The sequence below is a fragment of the Atta colombica genome, unplaced genomic scaffold, assembly GCF_001594045.1.
Source record: "Atta colombica isolate Treedump-2 unplaced genomic scaffold, Acol1.0 scaffold153, whole genome shotgun sequence".
Classification (NCBI taxonomy): Eukaryota; Metazoa; Arthropoda; class Insecta; order Hymenoptera; family Formicidae; genus Atta; species Atta colombica.
Genome location: NW_017259243.1, coordinates 3,870,497 through 3,882,800, shown reverse-complemented (window position 1 = coordinate 3,882,800; position 12,304 = coordinate 3,870,497). Strand labels below are relative to the sequence as shown.

The following is a 12,304-nucleotide window of genomic DNA, read 5'->3' as shown; positions in this document are numbered from 1 at the left end:
TCGAATTGGGTGGCGTGCGATGGATGGTGATTTAACATCGCTACATCTGTTATTAATTGCACATTGCGCTCAGGTACACGATTTTTAATCTGTCAATGCGATAAATGTCAGTGCCGTGATTTTCATTCCGCATTATCCACGTAGATCCACGCATGTGAACAGCTGAATGTTTCGTCATCAGATGGAAAGTGGTGCGACGACACAACGACGATTCCGTGGGATAAGACACTCGCTTGTTGATACTTCCACGTGAGTTCGCTCATCGTTCGTTGGCTTTTCAATCATCGTACATTGGAATTTTATAGGATGCAGTCACGCAATAGGATCCAACACGAGGATAATTCCGGGAACAGACTGCATAACCGCACCTGGAGCCACGGCAATGACAGTGAAGAGGAGGAGATCACCAATGAGAATACATTGCTGAACGAAAACAGCGAACAGAGGTTTGTACGACGCGAGTGAGCTTATCGAAATTATTTCTCAATTGAAGATTGTTACAATCGTGTTCGCCAGTTATCTCTAATACTATTAAATTACATTGATAATTAAGTCGATGGCGTTCAATAGTCTGGTATCATTGTGTTTCTTTGTTATATTTCGATAGAATGAATTTTACTCTACTATGTTACAATATAATATTGATAATGTTGCATTGTTCGATTGTTTTTGACATAGATTGTATATATATTCCAAATTTTGCAGCATTTTTAAATAGTAATTTGGGATATCTTTCTAAAATAAAATTAGCTGTTATCTTTTATCTTTCACAATTTGTAGCTAATTTTGCTACAAATTGTGCAGACTCATCATGTTCAGAATCATCATTGAATAATGTAGACTATTGCTTTGTACATAATTTATACATTATTAACAAAAAATAAGAATTTGTAATTTCATCAGTTTTTACAGAGTATATTGTGTATTAATTTTATTTTTAAAAAATTTTGTACATATGATTTCCTATATCTTTCATAGGCACACATATTTTTAAGGTCGTGGCACATAGAAAAACTTAAGATGTAAAACGTAAGCAGTAAGAAAATCAACATGTTCAATCAGTTTAATTTGCTACTGCTTACGTTATGGTCTATAATTGGTCTATGATATGGTCTATGATTGGTCAAGTTCACTGCTTAAGTCTTATGTAGATTCTGGGTCTTGTTCAGTCTAAATTTTTTTATAGTATAAGGCATTCAAAAAATTTAGAAAAATTCAAAATTTCTTACTTTTTAACATCTTTGCTATATCATCAAATAGTTATTTATTTAAATATTAAAATCTTTATTTAATAAAAATTGAAATTTGTGTCAAAAAATTTGAGTAAAATTTTACTTAAGTCAAAAAAGATTTATTGTACTTACGAAGAGCTAATAATGATTATGTTGAAGGAATGAACACAAAATCTTGCATTAAACATAATATACAAGAATCATTTTGATTTTTATACTGAATATAAATATCTTAAATATTTTATATTTATACTGTTGAAATAGTGAATAAAATTCATCCATTTTGCATTATTATCGTTAAAATTATATTATTTTTCAATTAGAAGTACTTCAATTAGTATTACTTTGTTAGCTTCATTAATTGATTGTGTGTGTATCAACTCTTATTAATCCAACTTATGCCGTTTCAATTTTATATTTTATTTTTTTGCATTTTCATATTACAAATATATTATTGTGATAGGAATAATTTTCATTAGTGCAAATTAATCATAATTTGCATTTAATTTCTTATGCTACATAATTTCACAATTGCGCTTATATGCATTAATATTTAATGGAAATTATTACTAATTTGTTAACGAATAACTGCCCAATAAATTTCTAATATTAGTCGACCCATTCTCAAAAATAAAATAACTATTTTTAAGGAAATCACCTGTTAATCATCGTAGTGGCTTTTAATTTATTATTCATAAATTATCCCTTAAAGGAATAATAAATAATAAATATAAGAACTCTATATTTACGATAATTGGTATGTTTTACCACGTTGCGCATTACATGATATAATCTCTACCAGCTTAAATAGTATGTGTTATCACATTTTCAAATATCATTCTTACCTTATACTCGGAAATGTCATTATCACAAATTAAATGTTTTAATCAAAAGCGCTTTAACGCTTTATATACGATTGATTGAATATTCTGTAAATAGAAAAACTATTTATTTTTGTATCAAATAAAAATATAAAACGAATTAAAAAGGAAAAAAGAAATCACAGTAAAAAGTATAAAAACTAGTAATAGTACAATATCTAAACTAATATATGATAAGAATTAATTAATTACAGTAAGTTGTCTCTGACGGATTATCTCTAATCATTACTTATGAAACAAAAAAAAATTTTTTGTTTTTCAATATTTATTATAACAGACTTTCACTTATGATATAATATAATAAACTCTGATATTATATTTAAAAAGTTCTATGAAAGTGCTATAAAATAATAAAGATATAACGTATTTTACACATTACAGGCAAAAACATTCTACCCCAATAGAATGCAAGACTTGCCCAGTCACGACATTTGCTGAGGAGAAAATGCGACGCAAACTGCGATTCTTCTTCATGAATCCGATTGAAAAGTGGCAGGCAAAACGACGTTTCCCCTTTAAATTTATCGTCCAAGTCATCAAGATCATCCTTGTGACTGTACAACTCTGTTTATTCGCACATAACAATTACATGCACGTGAATTATACTTGGGATAATCGAATCACGTTCTCTCATCTCTTTTTAATGGGATGGGAATCTACTCAAGAGGTACGCAGCTTAATCTTGTTTTTATGTGTGTGCGCGCGCGGATATGTGTGTGTGTGTGTGTGTGTGTGTGTGTGTGTGTGTGTGTGTGTGTGTGTGTGTGTGTGTGTGTGTGTGTGTGTGTATTTATAAATCTCAATTACATTCTCATTTTTTAATGCTATATAATGGAAGATGGAAATAAAAAGATAGTATTTCAACTGTAAAATATTTTTTCATATTATTTAAAATAATTTGAAAAGCAAACTTAAGTGATCACTGCATTTTCACTACTTTAGATCTTAATCTATGACACCTAGATAGATATTTCATAATAATGGCATAATAAGACTTTTTCTATTTGGATTGCTATCTTTCTTTCAATATCAGTATCAAATACAAAACACGTGAGCATAAGTAAATTTAATTTAATGCTTCAGGTACCTGTATATCCACCTGCATCGGGACCGTTAGCTATCTACAAACAAAGCGATTTTTATGATGCTATCGATTATGCTTTGCACGGTTATTACAACGTCAACGACGCTATCGGTGCATACTCCTATATTGCCGAAGATAATTCAGTAAGACCCGTAACCTTGTGTCTTTATGAATATAAGGAAGGCATTATATTCGGTTTCAACGAGAGCTACGTGTTTGATAGCGAAATTGTGGAAACTTGCATGAACATCACTCTTGAAACCTTCAACACATTTAATTCGTCGCACAATCTTCTGCAAGACAGAAACATTAACGTCAATTTCTCCGCACTGGTACGCGCTCATCTGAAATTTGCTCTAAAAACAGTGAATCTGAAAGCAGCCGGGCCAATGACACCACCCGATTGTTATCGTTTCAACATTAAAGTTATCTTTGATAACCGCGATTTCGATGGACAGATGCTGCTCTCATTAGACGCCGAGGCTAGGAAATTGCAATGCAAAGGTGATACCCGTTACATCACTGATAACCGCATCGAAACGGCACTTAGGACTTTGCTGAATTTACTTGTCATACTTATTTGTACGATTTCTTTGGTGTTATGCTCGCGAGCGATATATAGAGCTCAACTACTGAAGTTTGAGACTATAAACTTCTTCAAAAAAACGTATGGCACAATATTAAGCCTCGAAGGTCGACTGGAATTCTTGAACCTTTGGTACATTATGATTATCATTAATGATCTACTTATCATTATTGGTACTGTCATAAAGGAACAAATCGAGCGAAAACACTCTGACAGTGATCACTGGAATATTTGCAGTATATTTCTTGGAACTGGAAATCTGCTTGTGTGGTTTGGCGTATTGCGCTATCTTGGCTTCTTCAAGACGTATAATGTTGTCATTTTAACTCTAAAGAAAGCGACACCGAAAGTAGCAAGATTCTTGATATGTGCGGTTCTTATTTATGCCGGTTTCACGTTTTGTGGCTGGTTGGTGCTTGGTCCATATAATATAAAATTTCGATCCCTTGCGACTACATCCGAGTGCTTGTTTGCGTTAATTAATGGCGATGATATGTTCGCTACGTTTTCTATAACGTTTTCCAATTCAGCTGTGTTATGGTGGTACTCTAGAATTTATTTATATTCGTTTATCTCACTGTACATTTACGTCGTCTTAAGTTTGTTCATTTCTGTGATAATGGACGCGTATGATACGATCAAGATATATTATCGCGAAGGTTTCCCGAAGAACGACCTGCAGACATTTATAGCTCCCTGCACAGATGAAGCATCGAGCGGCATCTTCAGGGACGACTCCGAGAGAAGCAACTTAACGGAGTTGTTTGATCGAGTTTGTTGCTGTCGAAAAAGACCCTTTTACGGATCCTTCTCGGAATCGGACTCCTCAACAAAATCTGAGCAAGAATGCAACGGAGCCATCTGTGTCTAGTGCGTTAACGCAAAGCACCTGGAGATGTTATGGTGCGACTATAGATACGCAGTACAATTTTAAATCGGTTGCCTCAACATCCTTAGTTTAATGATTTTAATTTGCTAGTTTTTTGCCTCGAATTGAATAAATAAAAAAAAAATTGTATGCAATATCATGCATTACATTTCAATGCTTTATATTTATCTGTTTTATGTAATGAAATTATCTTTTACAAAAAAATCACTAAAAAAATATAATCTTTAAAATGTTTTTTAATGAAAAAATTCTACAGAGTAAAAATAATTTCTTTATTAATATAGATTTAATCTTAAGCATTATAAAAATAAATTATCAAGCATAATATTCAGGAAGAAATTAACTATAAATGAATATTGGTGCAATCGGATCGATAAAGAATTTTCATGAATATAGATAAGTTTTTTAATTTATCGATTGATTAATCGCAATTATGCGTCAAGTGCTTTTATACAAGCACCTGGCAAAGTTGTGCACATAATACAATCAATCGAATTAAGAAATTCACCTCATTTATAAATGTTGATAACAAATTTATTCGACAATCGCGACATGTTTATGCAACGCGAGTAATTTCTATTACTGCCATATAAGTTTAATTTATATAATATTTTATGGAAAAGCATTTATTACAATAGTGCGGTTATATTAGATTTCGCTTTTATTTAAAAACACAACTATTAGATAATTTTTTATTGGATGCCTTCTAATAGTCTACTAATTTTCAACACATTGTCCAAGTTATTTTTCCGATCTGTTAAAAATACGTAAAATAAGTATTGCGAAACACAAAAAAAAAACACAAAAATAACAGAACAAAAAAAGAGCAGAACCTTTAAACTGCTAGCAACCAATGCAAAATAATGTCAAAAATTTATGTACAGTATTTCATAAAAAAATTCTTGTACATTTGCATGTATAATATAATTATATATTTATTATTGTATTTCGCTATCGTAAATATCTTACACTTTGAGAATCCATGTAGAATATGTATAACTACGTATATTGCTTTTGCAATATATATAACATCAATAAATCCCCCATAGCAAAGGATCACATTCACTTCACAATAAAATCACAATAGTCAGGAAGAAAATATGAAAGATTATTATAACAAATTAATGTTACAAAGACATTCGCATTACCGTGACATTGCTGTGACATTATTTGTGACATCATTTGATAAAGCGGATATTCGCACATGATGTAATCATTATTGTTATGATGTAACTGTGATGTTTTTTGCTATGGGAGATATATTCTTGGAGAAAGTAAGATAATTAGAAATTGTATAAGAGTTGCCGTTTAATTGTTATATAAACCAATTCAGTGTTATACCAAAGTTAAAAAGGACATATAATATATGTATAATCTAAATAAAAATAAAAATTAAAGATTGAACTATGTCAGTAATATCAAATAATATAAATTATTTGATTAATAAATTATATGATTATAGTCTGATCTTGATGTATGTATTATGTTAAAAATTGTAAGCTTTATATCGAGCATAAGATATCCAGAAAAAATATTATATATATGAACATATTATATATAATGATATATAATCGTATATAATTTATATAATTATGTATGAAACTTTTTTCTCGGGTAAAATTGCACAAAAAACATTATCCATAGAAATATATTTATATTTACATTGAAGTACAATAAACATGAATTTTTTAAATATCTGTTATAACATTTCTCTACTCGAATCAATTAATTTATAATATTATTATGCCAGTTTCAGTTTAAAGATTGCATTTCAAAACCGAAAATTAAATTAACGCGCATTCACAGAATTGAATATATGTATTAATATATAAATTAATATATAAATTCACACTGAAATATTAAGTACCAAGATTTACCTTATAATCAGATTTATAAGACATTTTATTTATATTATTATTTAATTTGAAGCGAAAAATACTATTGGATTAATAATAACGATTATTTAATTTAATAATTGTCTCAGTAATTAATATTTCAATTATCTATAGGTTACTGTAATCAATCTTGATTAATCTTAATCACACTTAAAATCTTTTTTATTAATAATAAGAAAAGTAATGTGATTAAACTTGCAATGTAAAAAAATATCAGTTAATCAAAAATAATCGTTCAAGACTTTTGATGCTGTAAGAAAGAGGCACAACTCAAATCAGACAAAATGTTATAACAATAAAATGTATATTTCAATTTCCTTTCATATTTTAAAACTTGCATAAATTAAATTCTATTTAATAGATAAATGATTCTCCATTTCTCCAATACATATCTATCTTCCCTTTCAATATAAAATCTCAAATGTATATAGAGTACACGTTAGCATGTACGTATATTTGTAGTATGTGTTGCTAAAGAAGGTGTATAGTGCATATTCTGTGGAATATAGGAATCAAAGTGAAAAAAAAGAAGCAAATGTAGCTGCATATACTTTCGCTGGCGACTGTACATACAGTGAACACGCCTGGTTCTTTGTTTATCCTCCGTATGACGTACGCGCGTCACGCAGCGAACAACGAGTGGCTCAATGCAACCGACCGAGGATCGAGTCTCGGCTGGAGAAACGGCAGCAGTCAGTGTCGAGCTGCCGAGTGCGCTGACCTGTAAGACGGATAGCGATGGTCGTTGACCGCGGTTGAACGCGATCCATTGTTTACATCGACACACATTTCGACGCATTCTGAGGAACGGTGTCTCATACCGTATCCTCGTTAGCGACCCAATCGCCGATCATCATTATCGCCGTGATAAACGACAGCTGCGGGCAAACATGTCAAGAGTAGCGGGAAGCTCTCCCGCGAGAGTCGCAAACAAAGGTGAGCAGCAACAACAGCAACAGCAGCAAGAATTTCCACTGGGTCTGGATAAAGACGCCAGCGAGCATAGCATTTCCAGCATAATGTCGTGCGTGTCCATCTCGCCAAAACACGCAGAAAGTAGCCTCCGAGTTATGGAGAGTTACCTGCACAAGCAACAGCTGACAGACGTCACACTGATCGCGGGTGAGTATATACATCGAACGCTTTGTTTTGATAACAATGCATCTGTCGATGTGTCAATTGTCAATTAGAATTATGACTCAGTTGATGATTAATCATCAACTCATATGTTTTAATAAACGAGAATTGTTAATATATATTTTTATTTATAATTATCATAGAAAAATTCCTTTTATTATTATAAGTTATTATTAAAACCTTTTTTTGCTGGATAATTTGCTATTGTTAATATTTCTAATTAATAAAAATTGAAGAAAGATGGGAAAATACATTCTTTATATATTAAACATATATATTAAAAATATTCTTTGTTCTCGATACAATTGAGATTCGAAGCATCCCATATTTTTCATATTTGTGTGTGTGAGATTTATACTTTCTTTAGGAAATAAACGTGTCCCAGCTCATCGATTAGTCCTCAGTGCTGGCTCTGAATATTTTGCTGCCATGTTCACAAGTTCTTTACGAGAATCGGCACAAAATGAAATAGAATTAATGGATGTTGATGGAGATGCATTATGGGCTTTGGTTCTTTATTGTTATACAGGTAATTCGATTTACAGATATTTTTCAAACTATTCTTGTTTATTTTTATTGATATATTTTTATATATGCACAGGTTGTATAGAATTACAAGAAGATAGTGTAGAGACTCTTCTTGCCACAGCATGTTTATTACAATTGAATCCAGTTATTAAAGCATGCTGTCAGTTTCTTGTCAAACAGCTCCATCCGAGCAACTGCCTGGGCATACGAATGTTTGCCGACACGCAAGGTTGTTCGGAATTATTTGAATACGCACACGCATACACTACAAAACATTTCATGGAAGTTACAAAAAATCAAGAATTTTTACTGTTATCTGCCAACGAAGTTGCGAAATTACTTGAATCAGAGGATCTTAATGTTCCCTCAGAAGAAACTATCTTTTATGTAAGATTAACTACATGTTGTATGTAAATTATTTTTGTGAATAATTTTGTAAATAAATGCAAAATAAACTACATGTTGAGCAAAAAAAATTTAATAATATAAAATGTTAAAAAAAAAAATATGATTAAAATTTGTTATACTATGATCATATATATTAACTACAATATGTCTAAATTGAAGTATAAAGAATAATGGAGTCTCTATTATTATTATTTCAGGCTCTAGTGACTTGGCTGGAACATGATCCAGAAAACAGAAGCAAAGATGCCAGTACATTATTAGGTTTAGTCAAATTACCATTGCTATCACCCGCGGTGAGTTCACTGACAGCTCAATTTTTTACTTGACAGAACTTATACATTAGATCAACTAATAAATTAAAACAGTTTATAGCTGATAATATTGAGAGTAACGAAATGTTCAAAGATCAAAGAATGGCGCAGGAATTAGTAATGGAAGCATTAAAATACCATTTGTTGCCTGAGAGAAGGCCTTTACTTCAAACAGGTAGAACGAAACCTAGAAAAGCTACTGTGGGTACATTATTAGCTGTTGGAGGGATGGATGCCAATAAAGGTAATTTATTATTAATATATACAAAATTAATTATTTAATATTGGTTGCTATTAATATAAAAAAAACATTAATGTAGCATCTTTTAATTTTCTCAAGCGAAATAATGCAAAATATAATGTCCAGGTGCAACATCTATAGATGCGTTTTCATTGCGCGATAATGCCTGGAGATCTTTAGCTGCCATGAGTAGTAGAAGATTGCAATTTGGCGCGGTGATAGTCGATAAAAAATTGATTGTCGCGGGCGGTAGAGATGGTTTAAAAACGCTGAATACAGTAGAATGCTTCGATTTCTCCACTCTTGCGTGGAGCACTCTACCACCTATGAACGTCCATCGTCACGGATTAGGTACGTGCCGAATTTGCGAAGTTAATACGCAATTTCATTCATTCGTAATAAAAACCTGATAAATACATTAATTTTTTTCAGGAGTAGCAGTATTAGGTGGACCTTTATATGCTGTTGGTGGTCACGATGGTTGGAGTTTTCTTGATGCAGTCGAAAGGTGGGATCCGGCAACGCGTCAATGGAGTTCGATATGCCCTATGTCCATACAAAGGTCTACAGTCGGTGTGGCTGTGTTAAATGATAAGTAAGTCTACAGACAAATTATCACATTTATATATAATATCCGTTTTCAGCCGTTTTCACATAAATTTTAGTGTGTTTTCATGTTTTATCGATTTAAAAAGATTTAATATTGAATTTTTATAATGATTTTAATGCAATTTTTTAATCTTTTAGATTATATGCTGTAGGAGGAAGAGATATCAGTTCCTGCTTAAATACTGTAGAATGCTATGATCCGCATACAAATAAGTGGACACCATGTGCGCCTATGTCGAAGAGGCGGGGCGGTGTAGGTGTAGGAGTAGTAAACGGTTGTCTTTATGCACTCGGTGGTCACGATGCTCCAGCTAGTAATCCGAATGCTAGTAGATTCGACTGTGTAGAAAGGTGAAGCTACTATTATGTTACATATTAAAATTTTCAAGTTGTGTGTAATGCAATGTAACAATATAGATATGATCCTAAAACTGATACATGGACTATGGTTGCGCCAATGAGTGTTCCTCGAGATGCAGTCGGTGTGTGCGTATTAGGTGATCGACTTATGGCCATAGGAGGATACGACGGTCAGCAATATCTCACACTAGTGGAAGCCTATGATCCACATCTCAACGAATGGGAACCTGTGAGTGTATAAACTATTCCTGTAATTGGATATAATACAAAAATAATTTTTAAATGTATTTTGTAATAATTTTATGTTTGAAGGTTGCTCCTCTTAAGGCTGGCCGTGCAGGACCCTGTGTTGTTGTAAAAAATTTAACTAATACCATATAGATCATTTTTACTAAACAATCAGTAATTCTTGCTATTATGTGATTTATATTTGTAACTATATGTGATTTTAAGTGTTTCAGAAATATAACAGAATTTGCTCTCTTGTGATATCATATGCGTGTTAATTAATCAAACTGTCATTTTTCTGAAACAATTTTAAATAATTTCATATTTAAATAAGTATTATATTTCTTCTTAGCATATAGTAACTTTTATAGGATTTTTACACAATTTCATACTGTACTAAGGAAATTCCAATTATTGTAATCTAATCAAACTATATATTTAGCATTTATTTGTACATAATATTTCGATTTTATATAAATTTTCAATGTAGCGAATAATTTTGTTATTGACAATGTGTGGTAATTTTTTTGTATCCATCATATTAATCTAAATTATAAGTACAAACATTTTCAATAAAATATATAAATCTAAACACGTTTTCTTTCATAAAAGTAACATTTTTCGTAAATGTCAATATTTTTCTGTATAATAATAATAATCATATAATAAATTGTAAAACCATTTTTTTAGAAATAAGTAATATAAATCAAGAATGCTAGTGAGAAATTTGAAAAAATAAATATATTTCAGATACAAATATTAAGTAATTACAATATTTATGCCAAATTATACTGATACTTTAACTTGTAAAAATCATAATTTAATAAACTTAAAAAAACTGATAGAAGAATATACATATATAAGAACAAATTTATTTTTCTCATCAAGATAAATGTTTTTATTTACATATATGATATATGTTTCTATATTTGACGATTATTATCTCTTGAAATAAATAAAATTATATCAATTAATTAAAAGAAAACATGACATTATTCCATATGTTTACATTACAATTGTTTAATTTTTTTCTTAACAAGCCGGAAAAGTCCTGAAACAATGATAACAACAAAATTACATCTTTCACAAAATCAGAAACAAAAATTGTAAAGTCAAAAAATATAAAAGCTATGCATGTTTTCTCTTTTCAAAAAGAATCTTACACTAACTTGTAAATGTGAAGATAAAATGTACTTTAGTTTACCGTGGAAAATCCGACGCTGGCTCTGCAAACTTGTGCCTAACCATAAACGTAGCAACAGCTTCCGCTACCTTATCCGGAACATCTTCATGAACAGCATGCCCACAAGCGGGCAATACTTGCATTTGGAATTTACCTATTTTTATGAAAAAAATAAGTAATTATTTTATTGAAAAATATTTAAAACTTGTGTCACATTAGCATATACTAATGACAGCACTGAAAATTATATACCTTGCATTTGTCCTACAGTGAGTTCACGATCTAATCTATCAACTCCTGCTAACAACAACATTTTCGGTGTAGGAACATTCAAGAATGCTGTCGATAATCCCTTAAACCAGCCAAACCAATGTTGCTCCGTTTTTGCCAAATCTATTCTCCAGACATATTTTCTGTTAGTAGTAATAGCAGAAGACGCAGGCGGTGGCATATTGGATGACTCTTCCTCTTGGATAATATCATCTCGCGATATAATTGGTTCTGGATTAGATTCACACTTGTTGTATTGGGTTGGCAATGAATCAATATCATGAGTTGCTAATTTGCTAGTTTCAATGCTGAAATAGCACGTATTGTATGATTCGATTTATTTTAATATCAGTATAAAAATATTACAAAAAACCTAAGATCTTTAAGAACTCACTAACTTCTTTATCTGCCCAGGAACGGAAACCTTTGCCGATTGTATATTCCGAATTTGTCCGCTACGAA

General features: G+C 31.2%; 3 protein-coding genes across 4 annotated transcripts in view; 2 read left to right on the top strand and 1 right to left on the bottom strand.

Moving 5' to 3' along the window:
- On the top strand, window positions 1-4,768 carry LOC108685425 (mucolipin-3-like). The gene is made up of 5 exons (XM_018190202.1): window positions 1-73; window positions 145-249; window positions 306-446; window positions 2,495-2,780; window positions 3,197-4,768. Exons 2-5 carry the CDS (start codon window positions 167-169, stop codon window positions 4,652-4,654), a joined length of 1,968 nt encoding a protein of 655 aa, XP_018045691.1. The 5' UTR covers window positions 1-73; window positions 145-166; the 3' UTR covers window positions 4,655-4,768.
- Window positions 4,769-7,174: 2,406 nt separating this feature from the next.
- Window positions 7,175-10,542, top strand: LOC108685406 (kelch-like protein 5). The gene is made up of 10 exons (XM_018190178.1): window positions 7,175-7,689; window positions 8,072-8,233; window positions 8,306-8,619; window positions 8,838-8,933; window positions 9,006-9,195; window positions 9,319-9,543; window positions 9,625-9,787; window positions 9,940-10,152; window positions 10,219-10,390; window positions 10,474-10,542. The coding sequence occupies exons 1-10, from the start codon at window positions 7,458-7,460 to the stop codon at window positions 10,540-10,542; spliced, it is 1,836 nt and encodes a 611-aa protein (XP_018045667.1). The 5' UTR covers window positions 7,175-7,457.
- An 870-nt stretch (window positions 10,543-11,412) lies between these two features.
- Window positions 11,413-12,304, bottom strand: part of LOC108685429 (protein phosphatase methylesterase 1) — a 2,585-nt gene continuing 1,693 nt past the window's right edge. For both annotated transcript variants that reach the window (XM_018190207.1, XM_018190208.1), the window contains 4 exons: window positions 12,241-12,304; window positions 11,825-12,150; window positions 11,594-11,726; window positions 11,413-11,440 (listed from right to left, as the gene is read on the bottom strand). The exon at window positions 12,241-12,304 is cut by the window's right edge and continues 2 nt beyond it. In XM_018190207.1, coding sequence (XP_018045696.1) covers window positions 11,422-11,440; window positions 11,594-11,726; window positions 11,825-12,150; window positions 12,241-12,304 — 542 coding nt within the window. In that variant the 3' untranslated portion in view covers window positions 11,413-11,421. The remainder of the gene's footprint in view (window positions 11,441-11,593; window positions 11,727-11,824; window positions 12,151-12,240) is intronic.